Below are 17159 nucleotides of genomic sequence, written 5' to 3'. Positions count from 1 at the left end.
TGATATTTTTTTCGCAGCTAAGGTCTTCGTAATGCTATCCCTGCGCGAGCTGGGACCTTTTTTTTATTTATAAGAGGAGGAAAGCTTCAGAGGGGGGGGGGAGGCGAGTTCTGAGTGGAGGGGGATAGTGGATCTTGGGAAATGCGCTAATGTAACTATCCCACGGCACTCAGCTTCTCCCTATAGTAATTCAACCTCCTGAGGGTATCTGTCATTATTAGCCACAAACAACACGTTGTAAACATTCATGGTGAAACAAAAACACAGTACTATTCCACAAAATTTATTTAAGCTGTCTACTGGTTTCAACGTTTACACCGTAATTATCAAGACTAACTGAGCAATAGCGTACAACGCCCAGCCTTATTTATCCAACAATAGTGTGAGGGAAGGAGGAGGAGGGGGGGAACTAAATGAGGAGGAGCATTGTTGGTTGGGCATTGTTGGTTGGATTGGAGGGTCAAAACACAAAGTATAAAAGCTTGGGGTGGGGGGGGGGGGGCAGGCAGATAGAAAGTCAGGTGGTAACGAGGTTAATGGGAAGGGGAGGAGGAAGGATTATCAAGGAAGAAGTTAGATTTTAAAACAGTAGATAAAAAATTAGAACATTTGAATACAGTCATATCATTAAAAATTTTGATGTTACGTGCAAGAGTGCATTTGGTGATTTCTAAAATTTCTAAAATATCCAGTTTTTCACTTTTGTCATGTACATGTAAAATTTTAATATTAAAATCACTGTTGTGGCCGGATTCGGACAGGTGTTTGGAAAAATGGGAAATGGAGTCTTTCAAACGAGCACTTCTTTTGTGTTCGTCAACACGAGTTTTAAACTTGCGGCCCGTTTGACCGACGTACACACCGTTGCACTCATCGCATGTCAGGGCATAGACACCACTTTTGTCTTCAGGATGCACTTTGTCCTTAGAGTTAAATATTACTTTACCAAGGGAGGTCGGGGAGTAAAAACACACTCGGTATTTGTCTTTGGGTATGAGGTTGTGAACACTGTAAGACAGGGGGCCAATGAAAGGTAATTTGCACCACCGTTTGGGTTCTGTTCTGGGGACTGGCAGCAAACTGGTTAGGGTGGGCGATACTCATATTCGGTTTTTTTTGGCCAGTAATTTACGGATGAGGTCATCATCATAGCCGTTATTAGAACATATCGATTTAATTACATCAGGTTCCTGGTTGAAACCTGAAGCAGTCATAGGGATACAAAGTAGTCTGTTTAACATAGAGTTAATGCCCGCGATCTTGCGGGAGTAAGGATGGTTTGAGTCTGCGGGGATAAGTACATCCGTAAAGGTACTTTTCCGGTAGATTGCGAAGTCATGTTTGCCTTCTTTGAGGGAAATCGTGAGATCTAGGAAGTGGATTGAATCGCCTCCGAGTTCAGAAGTAAAATTGATGGATCGATGGAGGGAATTGAGTAGCCCAAGAAAGGAGGCCAGTTGTCTCATGCTATCGGTCCATAAGCAAATAATGTCGTCCACATATCTAAAGTAGTAGCACAAGTTTTTTAAAAGAGGGTGATGAGAGTTGAACAGTTTACTTTCCAGGTTATCCATAAAGATATCAGCCAGGATAGGCGAGAGAGGAGAGCCCATAGAAAGGCCGTGGTTTTGTGTATAAAACTGGTGATTGAATTGAAAATAATTTTGGTCCATGCACACTGAAAATAGTTTATTGAAGTCACTCACTAGGTCGTCATTGACGGATGATTTTCTGAGCCAATCTAGAGTAATATCTATAGCTTCTTTGGCAGGTACGGAGGTAAAAAGGTTGGAAACATCAAATGATACCAGTTTTTCATTTGGTGGGGGGGTTATTGTCGAAAGACTTTTAGCTAGCTCAGAGGAATTTTCAATGCTGTGCGTAGGCTTGAACCCCGAGAGGATCCGTATGAGTGTATTTAGCTTTGAAGAAAGGAGGTGAGAGGGAGCAGAAAAATGGGAAACCACAGGGCATATGGGCACGTTAGACTTGTGGGTTTTGGGTATGCCGTACATTTTCGGTGGCAATGGATTCATTTTAATAAGATGTCTCCTTTCTCGAGGTGAGAGTAAGGAGGTGCATCTGTTCACAGTGGATTTAAGTTTACTTTAGTTTTACTTGAAGATTTAAGTTTACGTTGTAAACACTTCCTCTCGTTTTTGTCAAACGATGGGTGTGGGAAAATTATACGACGGGACCGCGATCTTCGAAAAGATACTTTGAAGAATGATGGATGCGGGAAAAATTACAATGCCTTTATGGAACTTCATTTGGGACCAGGAACGGCGTACGATGAATGCGAGAAAACGATCAATGCGGGAACGATAGATCGGGGTTTAATGCACTTGGTTTTAATTATATAAAGACAAAATAAATACCTCCTGTAACACGTTACATTCACTTTTACTTTATTATTCACATAAATTCAAACGAGGTGAGCGTAGTCTATTGAGAGCTACTGCCATAAATTGAAAGCCTTTTTGCCGTAGAAATGAGTAAGTTCCAATGGCAAACTCATATTTCGAAGCATGTGCCCTAATTTTGTGTGGGAACCGAGCTTCGAGTTACAAATCAGATAATTTTCGTAAATGGTTCATTCTGGGTCCATTAGAAATGCAAGTTATTTCATTCATCCTTTTTCGAATACAAGTCCATCCCAAGCCATCACTGAAATTGAAACGCTTAGAATGGAAAATATCGGTCAATGTGTCGTCATATAGTACGGACCAATTACTACACTGCGAATATTCATGTGTAGAGAAATGCGTAGACTAAGAGTCTGTGCGTGCCTGAAATATGGAATATTAATATTAACATGATTAACATATCGAATTTGATCAGTCAATCGTAGTATTATTATCAAGATTGAGATATTTTTAAGTTTCATGACGAAATTCACGGCTTATTCACGGTTGAGTGGTAACCCTGATTTAGTTGTGTAATATTCCAAACCCTGCCGCGTGAAAGGATGGCAACCCGAGGACTCCCTCGCGTTGCCATCCTTAATGGACCGCGAGGGCCTAACACCTAGTACCATGAGCCTCGGTATAATTGCCATGAGAATTAAAGAACCTGGATAGCGTAGTGGTCTGCGCAGTGGCCCGGAAAGCCAAAGGTCCGTGGTTCGATTCCCGGTCCAGGGGAATTTTTTCTCATGGCAATTCTTGTATACCTGATTTAGTTGTACCTAATTGCATATGGTGCTTTTGGGTGACCTGTAGATGTAAAAACAATTGATCTGATTTTTTTTAACTCATTGATCTTACTCGCGAAAGCATGTCTTAAGATGTTGAAATCATGACTCAAAGAAAAATTTCAAAATAACCCACACACACCGTAATGAGCATCCATGCCCAGCCACTGGTGCTCCTGTTTGTAGAGACAGGCAGGTTGCACATGGGATTGACATATACATATGTACATAGGAACCACAACAGGAGAGAGAGTAGATTGACAACAAAAAAAGAATCTCTAAAACTATCATCAGGTAATCTATGGCTTGAAGTCACAGCCATTGACTATGAGAGAAGAGAGTTTGTTATGGGTGTTGAAGAAGAAAATACTTTGGAATGTAAGAGGATTAACGAATGAACAGGGGCAACAGGGAGTGGAAGAATACATGAGGAATTCCAGAATTTGTACAGGGATGACACACTAGTGACTGAAATTTAGAAGGAAATGGGCAGCGAAAGCATCGATAAGAAGTCTAAGAAGAAAAACAGGAGGGATGAAAAGGAGGAAAAACAGAGAAAAGAAAAGAATGATGCAGAAAAGACTTCCTTGTTCACCCTACACTTATAAAAATATTGCTTGAGTGTCCAAAGGCAAGATTCGAACCTGGAGCCCTCAGGTCAGAAGACCCATGAACCCATCACGTTTCCCAGTGAATGTATTAAACATTTTTACATTATCAAAAGTATCTAGTGCGCTAAGGATTTTCTGCCAGCAGTGAAATGCTTGCTTACACAAAAATCCCGATTTACAACAAAGGAGTTATACTCTTCCAGAAATAGTACATTACACTAGTACAGTATTATGAGAAAATATTCAAGTCAATTCTTATAAAAAGAAAAGATATCAGGCACCCTACACAACTGAATTCAGTGACTCCAAAAAGTGGGCACTAGATATGTTCACGGAAAAAATGTGCCTTATGGTATGCGTAGATTCAACTTGATGATGCAGCCAAAATGTTGACTGTGGAACATGTCTTAGGTGTTCAATTGCCATATCATAGAAAATGGTGTGATATAAATTTAGTGTATAAAAAAACAAAACCATATGATATTTACCACAAATAACATGCCATTTCTGAGAAAATAAAAATAAAATGGAATTTTTGAGTCTTACTCAATATGCAACATGTTAGATTCTGGTACGAGGGTTGTGCCAAAAGTAAGGTTCCCATATTTTTTTACAAATAGAAAATATTTTTAATTGTGATTAATTTTCACATCATTCAAAAGCTTCCTTATTTCCTATTTTTCAACACAGTCTCCATATTTTCGACACACTTTTGAAGATTGTGCTACAGCTTTCCTATCCCTAAGTTGAAGAAGTCTCCCACCAACCAGTTGAAGAAGGGTAAGGGTAACCTCTGCTCAGCCTTCATTGTCGCTCTTTAAAAGTTTGCCGCCTACGTGTTTTATTTTGGGGGTCTAATGAAACACCCATGTCTCATTTCCTGTGACAATAGAGTCCAACAACTATTCCTTGCTCCCTCCCCACTCACATTTAAGAAGAAATTTGCAAGCTCAGTAAAGGCATTGCTCCTTGTGTCCATCAGTCAGCATACGGGGGACCCAGCGAGCACACACCTTGTGACAACCCAACCTGTTAAAGTTCTTTCAATTGTGCCGTGGGAAGCTTCAGGAATGTGTTCAACAAGTTCACAGAGAGTGATCCTCGGATCTTTGAGCAGCTCACTCTTGATCTTCTTGACAATTGCATCCAAAACCGGTGGTCTTCAACTCCGTTCTTCATTTTGAACTTCCATGCGACCCTCAGCAAAAGCCCTGCACCAATTGTGGATGAGCTGAACAGACATGCACTCATCACCATAAACCTCAGACAGTTGCCGATGAATCTCCACGGTTGGTAACTTCCTTGCGTGGAGAAATCGGATTAATGCTCACACTTGGCAGGAATGAGGATCAACACTTCCACTATTGACGGTTGCGAAGCCAACACAGAGTAACATAGTGAATTGCAGACGGGCGGACTCGAGAGTAGGGGAACCACTTTGCACAGCACAATTGTTGGATTTAGCCTAGCACCTTCCCTCAACGTTGTAGCTCATTGGGAGCCTTACTTTTGGCACAACCCTCGTCTTAAAGTGACTGTGGATGCTGATTGACAACCTATAAAGAGACTGATTTTAGGCCTAATGCTTGACCACATACCTGTTCACATCTACAGGAGTGATACGATGCACTGCAGTGCAGTTTTGCAGTTCAGAGGCACTGCAGCTCCTAGGCGTACACCACTTCAGTGTAACCGTCTCATAGTCGGTCCCTTCTCGAACAGTGCGTATTTGGACCGCATCTGCGGCATTGCCTGGTAAAACAAAAGATTGGAAATTACAACCAACCTGAATTTACATAAGACTTAACAGTTTCTGAGCCCCAAAATGCCACCCCATCTTTGGTCAGATAATAGCTATGCATGTAAATCTTCTCTTTTGGACTACAACTTTGCTGCAGTGGAAAGGCTTGCCTGCTCCTATGACCCCAAGAGCTGTGCTGGCAGGATTAATGCTAAATTATTCCTGGTAGAGCCACCCATGCCAGATAGATAGGTCACATTGTAGGAGCCAGATGAAAGATAGTCGACGTGATGGTGTCACGTAAAAAACACTATCAGAATGGAAGTGGGAAACCCTACCAACTATCTCTGCACAGAATAATAGAGTACAATCAAATGAGCCTCGGAAATTCATAGAACGGGACTCATCCTAAAATAGTGGGTGTCATTCAAGACAGCAAGACCCTCGGGGTCATCAACATGCAAAATCCTTGCAGAGACTTATCATCGTCATCAGCAGCAGCATCCAGGAAAGCAGAGAAGGAGACCAAGAAGATGGAGAAGAACAAGGCAGAAATAAATGTAGGGATGTGGTATGTGAGGACAATAATGAGGTCGGGGAAGTTAGGAAATTCTGAAAAGGGAATTGGAAAATGGGAGAAAAGATATCTTGGAATTGTGTACGTGAAGTGAGGTGGAAGGATGTTGGGGAATATTGGAATGATGGGTATATGGTTATATGTATAGTGGTGAGGAGGAAAGTCAAAGTGGGGTTGCTTTTGTAGATGTTTTTTTTGATGTTGTAGATGTTTTGTAGGTGGGAAAGTGAGTAATAGGTATAGATCAAGATAGGATTCTGGTGGTAGAAATTGAGGTGGGACCCACCAACCTTGTGGTGGTGTCAAGTTTACATGCCCACAAGCAATTATAGAGATAAGAAGTAGATCAGGTGTATGAGCAGCTCAAGGAAATAACAGGAGAAATCCCCGGTAAGAAAATATATGTAGTAGTGATACGGGACTTGAACACTTCGGTCGGGGAGGGGAGGGATGGAAACATAATACGAGAATTTGGGTTAGGAATGCAGAATGACAGGGGAGAGAAATCAGCAGAATTTCTTCAGGAGAGACAAATTATTCATCACAAACACACAGTTCAATCATTGTTATGGGTGAAGGCATGCATGGACGACTCCAAGGGATATGGAGAGATATCAGATAGAAAACATCGGATTCAGATCACAACCTAATATTTATAAAATGCAAGGTAAGATTCAAAAGACTTATGAACATTAGAAAGGTGAGGGAATGGAATGTAGAAGGTAACCGTAGAAAGTAACATTGATGAACCGACATTCAATGCAACAGTAACAATTTAAAAAATTAAAATTGCACTGGCAACAATAAACTGACCGCAAAAGTACGCCGGGGTTGGGCTGCCTTCGGGGAAAAGGGTCGAGGATTATATTTGCCCAGTTGCCGAGGAAAGGGTCCGGGACCCTGCTAGGAAAGGTCATTAAGGGGAGGAAGCGACTACCTGCGCAGTTCCAAGCCAAGAAAAAACTCCGTACGGGGCGAAAAAGAATTTCTCAAACCCTTCGTAGAGCCAAAAGCAACTTCCCGTGAAGGAGCTCGGGGCAAAAAGGTTAAGCGCAGGAATTGAGAGAGCCCTTTGTGATATGAAGGCTAGGAAAGCAATGGGCATAGACAAGCATGGCTCCTGCATAAGCTTCTGAAGAATCTAGATGTTAAGAGGATGTTTTTTGAACTAGTACACATGATCTATGAATGGGGATGTTGGCCAGAGAATTTTGTGAAAATGGTTCTGATGCCACTACCTAAAGAGGAGAAAGCTGTGGAATGCAGAGATTATAGGACTAGGCATTAGCCTAATATCGTAAGTGGTGAAAGTGGTACTGAGGATATTAAACATACGAATGGAGGCAAGGGTAAACAAGTATTTAGGAGAGGATCACTTTGGCTTGAGAATAGGAAAGACAACTTGTGATGCAATAGCAATAATGAGGTCCCTGGTGGAGAGGAACCCAGAATATGACCAGGATGAGTACGCCTGCTTCACGGATTTTGAAAAAAGCATTTGATAGAGTGAACTGGGTAAAGTTACTGGATATTCCCAAGAAAATATGTAGGTGTAGATTGGAGGGATTGGCGACTCATTCATTATCTGTTTATGGCCCAGACTGCGCAAGTGAGGGTAATGGACAGAGAATCTGAGTGTACACGCATTGGTCGAGGTGTGAGGCAAGGTGTGTCCTCTATCGTCGCTGCTTTTTAACGTATATGCTGAGGAGATGGTACGAGAAGCGAGGGATATGTTGGAAGTTGGAGTAAAAGAGGGAGGTATAATGCTCAAATCAAATCAATGATCAGTCATTGATTAGCAAGTCAGTGAGAGGGCTTCAGGTTTTAGCGAATGCGATAGAGAAGCATAGCAAAGATTATCACATGAGAATTAATCACAAGAACACCAAGGCTATGCGGTTTGTAAAGCAATGCGAGCTAGGAATGCTAGACACAAGGGATAAGAAGGTAGTAAAAAACGTCAGCAGGTGGAGCAATTCAACAACCTACTTGGGCAGCACATTAGAGGAAAACAGATACAGCAGCAAGGACATCAGGAAGGGAATCGCTTTTGCTAAGGAGAGGAGGCTATCATGAACAAGGAGCTTATGAGAAGATCGTTATGTAAGACTTTGAAGAATAGGTTGGTGAAGAGTCTGACCTGAAGTGTAGCCATTTACAGTGCGGAAACGTGGACATTTAAGGATGGAGGATGAGAGAAAACTGGAGAAGGAGAAGTGGAAGGAAAGGAGGAGGAACGATGAAGTGCTGGACATGGTGGGTGAGGAGAGGCAGCTTCTAAATGATACACTGAGGATACAGTATTTATGGATAGAGTGATTACTTAGCATGGAGGGGATGTCGAAAACAGTGTTAAAGTGACCATTCTATCAGTGAATTATAGGTAAACGAGGGAGAGAAAGGAAGTGAATAAGATTTTTTGGTGGAATGAATATGCCTTATTGTGAATTGAAGTGGGATGTACATTTAGGAAGGGGAGGTACTCAGAATGGTCTTCAGTACTCCATGGAAATCTAATGCTGCTGTTGAAGGGCAGGTTCACATGCATACGATAGACTACAAAGTTGAAGAAGAGGAATACATCTACAAATAATTTTACAAGTAATAAAGCAGCCGTAGGACAGGAAAATCTATTTGTTTCCTGAGATTGGTACTCCACTGTTCTCTTGCAAATAAAGTAAAACATGAGGTTGCTTGGGAAACCCTTGAATATATGCAGTAGTGATAAGCACACATAACCATGAACAAACCAACATTGATCACATTTGTGGACTTGGAGAAGACTTTTGATTACGAAGACTGGAATGTAATGCCAGCAATCTTGAAAGAATTTGAGAGTTCAATAATGACAGGAGTATTATCCACAGATTAGATAAAAACCAAGGAACTGTGATAAAATCTGGACCCAGATGAGAAGAATTTGGAGAGGAGTGATACAAGAGTGGGATCTGTCCCCAACAATTTTCAATGTTTTCATAGAGAAAGCTATCAATTAAATCAACGATTAAGTGTCAGGAGAAAAAATCCCTGGTGAAATAATTAGCATTCTCTGATTTATGAATGACATGAAAGTCATAGTAGAGAAAGATCTGAAAATAATCCTAATTAATTTGGAAAAGACAATGGCTAGTATAACGCTGAAAATAAATGTAAAGAAAAGCAAGATATTGGTTCACAGTATAAGAAAAGCGGCTAAGGCCAACATTAACAAGGAAGACCAACATTAACTTGAGAAGGTGATGGAGATAATCACCTTGGCTGAGTGACCAATGATGGAAAAAGCAAGAAGGAAATATGTAGCCAGTAGAATAGCCCAAGCAAAGAGGGCATTCTTCAAGAAGCAGTCTTGTCACTACTGGTCATTCAACTCTGACACTATGACTTTTAGACTGCTTTCCCACAAATAAGTTAAACAATTTTCACAGTCCCTACCAATAAATTTCTGGAGTAATAAGGCCCATTCTCAATAGATATGTGTGAAAGACTCGGATTAGGTTTGCTCATTGTGCCATGTCCTCATAATTGGGATTAGGGAAAGATACCGAAAATGATACCAGTAATCATCATTGAAGTATGAGAGCAATTCAGGCGTACAAAATGGTAGCAAACCCAAACAAAATGATAAAACATTGCATCAGAGGCTAAATGAGTTGGAATAATGGCTACAGAACAATTAATAGGTACCTTTGATGATAGAGTTGTGGGCAGCTGATGGGTGAAATATCTCCACATCATAATTGGCAGAAGAGCTTGCATTCTGCTCCTCCTTCATTGGGATTCCTGTGACCGTTGTTGATGCAAGGTCATAGTGCGATAAGATCAGGTGAGACAGCTTCGAAGCCACCTGACCACCAGCCTTCACAGAATGCACTTCTGTAGTAAGAATTGCTGACATCTAAATACAAGGAAAAGATGCACAAAATAATCAAGATCATAGTTGTGGGGTCAATAACAGCTTTACCTTCTATTTCATAAAAATTTCCTTTCATCCCATAGAAACACTTGAAAGATTAGGTTGTATTGAGTGAAACTTCCAAGGCCCAATAGAAAATTTTCTATTCATTATGTCACATGTTAGGAGCTGGGATTAAAAAAAAACAAGCAAAGCCACTTCTGAGAATTGGAAATAAATTGAGGTTAGGAAGAACAAAGGAAGTTGGGCAAATCAGGGTAATACCCCCGAGCAGATGGGAGTTCCATTCCCAAAACTTTGGTTTTGTTTACAAATACATAAGTAACTGGGTAGTTAGATTTCAATATTTGTCTTTACCATTACCCCTCTTAACATAAGTTGGAAGACTCAATGAACGGCTAAAAGAAAGCTGGTTAACTCTTCAGATAAATAGTTCAATAAATAAATAAGGGGTTGTTGACATTTTTATTCCCTGGAGATACAAGCAAATACTATAGATTCCGCCCATTATATAGCAATCCACTTCTAAGCTTATAAAGTGAAGCACTACTCACATCTTTAGGGGGGTGTCCAGTCACTTGAGTTTCCACATTATTAGGATACACATTGAGTATCACCAAATGGCAGTGATGTACAGTAATCAGGCTGAAATTAAAATATAAACAATCAAGCCTAACTTTTTCCCCAGTGAGTAAAAATGTAAGTACATGAGCATATTAACACATGTAAAAGCATAAGTATAGCGTTGGAGGGGAAGCCAATAAATATTAGCATAGAAAATAAAATCATTCTCAATCTTAGAGTGAAACGTTATTTTGATGCATAATGGCCCAGGCTGCGTCTGTCAGCAGGTTATACTCACTGGTCTGATCCGGCGGCAATTTTATTTTGCTGTATAAGAATATTTTGAAAGTATTCTTCAAAGCTCTTGATACTTGCATTGTCAATTGTTGAGGTTACACATATAACTCGACAACGATTCAAAACCTGAAGGAAAAGGAAATTATGATCTTTCTATCGACTATTCAACACTTAAAGAATCTATTATTAATCCACTAATCCAATAAAATACCTTGCTAGCATTCTCGGTTAGCGATGTCCTCCTTTCATGCTGAATATCTGAGCATTCACACAATGCTTCTATCGCACTTTTCAAACCGTAGAATATAGAGCAATCCCTGCTGGAAAGTCTAGTGTTCGGCACGCCGATGGTGGATAACGCATTTAAAAGCTGCAACAAAAACGAAAACGGTCAGTTTTCCATTGGATTCGATGAGGAGGAAAGAGAAAAACATGAAATCACGTACGAATGGCAAACTTTGCTGCTGAGCACTCCATGTATTTAAAACTTGGACAGCTGAATCACTCACTACAAAACGAATCTGGAAAAGCAAAAGAGGAGCTTATATTTACCGAAGAAAGAGATACATTTTACCACAAATTACAAAGCTTTCCTTAATAGGCCACCACTTACAAGTTTTCCCTGCGGGAAAATGTCCCAAACTATTCGACAATACTCAACTGCAGCTTCTACGCTGCATGTCCATAACGATTTCGAGATTGGAGCAAGGGGAATGAAGCCCGGCCCTCGGGCTTTAGTGAAATCAAACTCTATTTGGCACTCACAAGAAATGCCAAAATATGGAGAATGGTCCAATACAAATATTGTTTTATGATTAGAAGGGCACAGTTTATCGATATTCATGACGAAATGATTTACACCGTCACATCAACAAGGAGCTTTCTACACAGGCAAATGATATAGTCACAATTTCCTACAATGGCCATTTCACGATATGCAATATACACATGAACACATATCACGCTAACTCCGTGAGTGATCAACAATAACAATAAAAAATAACACGATAATAGCTTTGAAAAACGAAATCGGCTTCCTGCAATATTCACCCAAGCAGATCTCTCACAACAACCACGTAAATATTTTTCATATTACATTTCGCTCTTCAACTGAATCAAGTTCACCAACTTAATAAGTTTATACGACGGCTTCGGCTTTGCCAACTAAGAAACTTTTATATTATAGCGCCAGTTATGATCGACATTAAACTTTTCTTGCGAAATGTACCAAAAATATTCACGATAATATTCAGGTGATAGTCTTTCTATTTCTTAATACTATAAAATTATTATTCTGATTTTTATTCTAAATTAGATAAAATAATAAAAATTATAATACCTAAAGTTCAACAAAGGACGCACAGTTAACTTTTTACCTCAGATATAGTAATCATACGGGTTCAGAAACCAAGGTTTTTTGTCTGTGTAATTAATGATTGCACTCTCATAAATGTACTGTGGAAATTAGGCGATATAGATTGTAATTAGACAAATAATATTAAACTATAGTTAAACTAATATTAAAACATATTATATTTCAAAAAGTTTTTTTAACAAAATAACGGCACACAACTCCTGAAATTATTGAAAATTTCAAATGTGACTGATGAGGTAGTTAAAATAAGTTTTAGAAAAATATATCAGGGCTGCTATTCGGGATGGAATTGCATCATGTTATTCGCCGATATTGCAACCGAAGTTGCAATAATATAGTGTAAAGGGAAATTGCATACTTTTTATAGAAAGTGTGCTGATGATATACTACAGTAAATACTTAGTACCGCAACATACCTTTTTCCGCTTAAAATTCAGTTTATACACTAGAAAATGACTCCCAAAAGTCTCCCAAGTTTCGCGGGCTAGAAAATACCGCCCCCACTAATATTACGCCGTGACGTCATAATTCAGAATGAGTCCAAGATCCAAGCCCAGTAACGTCGTAGCTACAGGTCAGGAAGAGCGAAGTCGCGTTTGAAAGAGAACATGGCTGAAATAAGGAAAAACTACAAGTGGTGCATTGATCCTCTGTGCAATAACATCCCAGAAAAAGTTTTCGTCAGCATTCCCACTGAGGAAATTGAATGAAAAGCCTCGATGCATGCCGTCTGTCGGGATGAGCGTTACGGAAAAATAAGAGTATATAAAACGGAATGATAAAACCGTGTGCTATGTGAGCGAAGACAACTTTAATATAAATAATATTTCCATATTTCATCGACTGAATAACTTGAACCTGAGATTTTTCTATAATTCGGCCGCCGTAGAATACAAACTTCGAGATACTTGTTTCTCGATGGGTACGATGGACTCGAATTATTTATGGCACTTGTTCCATTTCAGTTCCGGAAGGACATAGAAAATTGCATGATGTTTAAAATCAAGGGAGGAAATATGAAAATAAAGAGCAACGTTGTTCCTCATACATTCGACTGCCAGCCAAGAAGACAGCGTTATATCCTACTGTCGGCGTCAAAATAATAAGCCGCTGTACTTTGCAAATTTATATCTTGGATAAAGGGATAAAGCAACCCAGACGGCACAGGAAGTTTTCGTACCTGAATACGAGGGTGGACCATCAAGATACAAAAATCGCGCTTAGGAAGTTACTAAAAAGGTTTTGTTTCTTTATTTCCTATAATGACGAAAAAAGATGCAAGAGACTGGCAAATTCATATGCATCGATAAAATTGTATCTCATCGATAAAACTATATTCGGTCTGGGACTATTTTCTTTCGCGGGTGGTGCCATCGTGCCATATCCTCCTAGAAAGATCACATGTCTTCACAAGCTAGCACAGCCGTTGGAGATCGCGTCGGTTACGTAACGTCTTACCACATTTCAGGGATTTTTGTGGTTAAGTTTGTGAAAAATAGAGTGTCTGGTAATAGTGAAGTTTCCCTTATTCTTTAATTTCATTCACTGGGCTTCAGAAACGTGTTTGTGAGATATTTTTGTTAAAAATGCCTTTCGTGTGTTTATTGTCGGGATGACGTAATGGAAACTCCGGGACATGGTTCAAGGTTTTAGCTTTCCAAAAGATCCTGAGTTGAAGAAGAAGTGCATTTGGGCGATAAGAAGAAAACATTTCACCCCTACGAGAAGCTGTGAGGTATGTACTCTTTCTCGCTGTAATTATTTGGATGTAAGTTTAAGTTAGAAGTGGCTTCGGGATGTTGATGCATCAACATCCCGAACTATTCAGTACTATAGTACTATTCAGTACTAAAAATGGTGATTGAAAATATTGTAGCAGCAATTCTTTTGAAAATTCTTGCATTTTAGTTGTCTTTTTTGTATTAATTCATTCGGTGAACGTGTGGTTAAAAGGAGAAACTAGGAATAAGCTGCCAAGTTTATAGGATCGAATATTGCTTCTTAGCTTGCCCTATGGTGTATTACACGTCGGCTTTCATCATTTCAAATTATCTTATGCTATAGTGTAAAACAATAAAAATATCAGGCATACAAATATTTACTATATTTACGAGCCTAGTAATTTGATTTCTCATGCAGAAATACCAAAAATTGGAAATGATTTGACCTAATAAGTTACATGGTATTTTATTATTTATTAATTTTAGGTGTGTGAGCTTCACATCGCACCATTGTGATATCAGAAAGTAATCTGTGGCCTTGGACGAGAAGACGAGGAGAAAATTCTTGCTGAATTGAAGGTGCCCAGATTGGAGGAAGGTACCATTGCTTCACTGTTACCTGTCGCCAAGAAGACAGACATTGTGGCAGAAGTGACATATTTGTGGATGTGGATTTGATTTGTGCAAGTTGATGCTGTGATAGTGGACGTTCATCGGAGAAAGTATTGAAGATAGTTTTTATGTATCGACCTGTCCTCTTTTAAATAATTTTTTATTCGAAAGAGAATAAGAGTAATTGTTTCGCTAAATTAGATGTGGGATAGAAGAGAAAATTGGAAATATTATTGTGGTTGACAATAGAAAATACATAATACAGACGTTGTGGCAGAAGTGACATATTTGTGGATGTGGATTTGATTTGTGCAAGTTGATGCTGTGATAGTGGACGTTCAGCGGAGAAAGTATTGAAGATAGTTTTTATGTATCGACCAGTCCTCTTTTAAATAATTTTCTATTCTTTCGAAAGAGAATAAGAGTAATTGTTTCGCTAAATTAGATGTGGGATAGAAGAGAAAATTGGAAATATCATTGTGGTTGACAATAGAAAATACATAATATGTATTGTATTTCTGTGGGTTTTTTCTTTCCTGCCTCTTTAAAATTTCTTGTGGTGGTGACTTCATGCAAAGTAAGTATAAAATCGGAGGTGTGATCTAAGAGATACCATGTTTTATTTTACAAGTGTTTATGCTGGTGATTTGGCAGGACTTTCATATTTTTAATAGGTTGATACATTTACTGCAGTGACCTAGAGACTTTTACTCATCCCAAATAATTTTTCAAATACTTTAGCGCCTGATATGGGTAAGTTTTAGTAGCTGAGACTGAACTATACGTTAATTTTTGCTTGCATTTTGATGAATTCGATCATACTAGTAGCAGATGTGTCAGCAATTCTGTTTCATCGGCAATTTTTATTTAAAAATTTTATTTCGTCAGGCTTTAGGGTAAGCTTTTTAATGCTCGTGGGATATGTGATGTCTTATTTAGTGTCAAAATTAATAAGAATTTACTCTTATTAACATCTCAAGGTTTCCAAGTAAGTACGAGCCACTTAAGAATGCTGGATGCTGGGGATGCGTGAATTAGCCTTGAGAATCTCATTTTTCGCAGTTATTTAAGTGGCCGAATAAGTTTTGTAAGTTCTCAATGGGTAAATAATACTATATCATGAATTCTAATTACCATGAAAAACTCACAACCGACAAAAACTTTGTCGGTCGTGAGTCTTTCATGGTAATTAGAATTCATGATATGGTGTTATTTACCTATTGAGAACTTACAATTAATAATGATTCGTATCAAGGTTCTCGCTACGGTCGGTAGCTATCGATTGTGTTGCGTTCGATACATTTTTCGATCGTGCGAGTTACGATATACCTAATTTCGACCTAATCGATTGAGATTAGCCTGAGTGCCGTGTTCCTGAGCGCTTCGTATCCAATCGTACGTGCTTAGTAGCGGACATTCACATGCTGCGTACGCGCTTCGTCGACAGGCCGCGAATGGAAATTATCCATTGACGAAAAGCGACGGAGCGGCACAGTATCCCCTTAGTCAATGGGTACTATGTACATACGAATTAGATACGGAGGGTTCTGTGCCGTCTGGGAAGGATCCATTTAAAGGTTGTCAGGCCTTCGTATAAAGTAGGACTGATGTGCACCACAGGGGAAATGGGGTGTTTGAGGGAAAGTCAAACCTAAGTTGCCCAAAGAATGTGCAGTTCTCTCATATGTTGCTCTTTCCCCAGTTAAAACCAAATAGAAATTGGATTGGGATGATATTTTAACCATGGATTCCAGTGATAGTGAGAGTGCAGGTGAAGCTTATCTAGGATTTCAGATACGGAATTTTTAAGTGACAACGATCGCAATGACTATGAGCTCGCCTTTATAGTAGGTTTCAGATATATCGTGAGAAAAGCTCCCAAAATGTATTAAAGACTCTGTTTGGAAAACATTCACATTTTAATGCTAATTTAGGAAGGATTTCATTACAAAAGTAACTTATAACACCAGAAGACGTTGTGTTTATTATATTGATAGGAGTGCGATTGACTGATTCTTTCTGCAGAATAGGAAGTGGCTTCGGGGTTTTTGAGTCACAAGCTGGTAGATTGTGTTGGAAATTCGTGCATATTATCGCTACTAAATTGAAGCCATTAATACCCATGCGGAAAAATCCCAGTACTGGGCCAGTATTGGCCCAGTACTGGGATACTTCCAAAATTGGCAAGAAAATGCCAGTATCGGCCCAGAACTGGGCCGGTTCCGGGCCGTTACTGGGCCGGTTCCGGGCCGTTACTGGGCCGGTTCCGGGCCGTTACTGGGCCAGTTCCGGTCCGTTACTGGGCCGGTTCTGGGCCGTTACTGGGCCGGTACCGGGCCAGCTCCAAGCGGTACTGGGCTGGTTCCGGCCTAGTGCTATAATCAAATTTGAATAAAATAATCGCATTGAAAAAAAACATTTTAAAGGTTTATTTAAAGTCATATAATTCGGTTACATAGAAAGATATATGGTCAAAAAAGATAGTGATTAAGAATTAATATTTCATTAAATAGACGTATTTAAGTTTGCCTTTGCCTTTTTTCGAATTTCGC

At 39.5% G+C, this 17159-nt stretch overlaps 1 protein-coding gene across 1 annotated transcript in view; it reads right to left on the bottom strand.

Annotated features, from left to right (window-relative positions):
* Positions 1-11983, bottom strand: part of LOC124156604 (integrator complex subunit 13) — a 37414-nt gene extending 25431 nt beyond the window's left edge. Inside the window, exons 1-7 of the mRNA XM_046531243.1 lie at positions 11513-11983; positions 11346-11420; positions 11111-11269; positions 10901-11025; positions 10593-10683; positions 9810-10020; positions 5403-5556 (exon numbers count right to left, since the gene is read on the bottom strand). Of these exons, the coding sequence (XP_046387199.1) occupies positions 5403-5556; positions 9810-10020; positions 10593-10683; positions 10901-11025; positions 11111-11269; positions 11346-11420; positions 11513-11743 (1046 nt within the window). The 5' untranslated portion in view covers positions 11744-11983. The remainder of the gene's footprint in view (positions 1-5402; positions 5557-9809; positions 10021-10592; positions 10684-10900; positions 11026-11110; positions 11270-11345; positions 11421-11512) is intronic.
* Positions 11984-17159: the final 5176 nt, after the last annotated feature.

The sequence above is a fragment of the Ischnura elegans genome, chromosome 3, assembly GCF_921293095.1.
Source record: "Ischnura elegans chromosome 3, ioIscEleg1.1, whole genome shotgun sequence".
Classification (NCBI taxonomy): Eukaryota; Metazoa; Arthropoda; class Insecta; order Odonata; family Coenagrionidae; genus Ischnura; species Ischnura elegans.
Note: the sequence above shows the minus strand (reverse complement) of the source record. Positions and strands in the feature narration are given on the sequence as shown.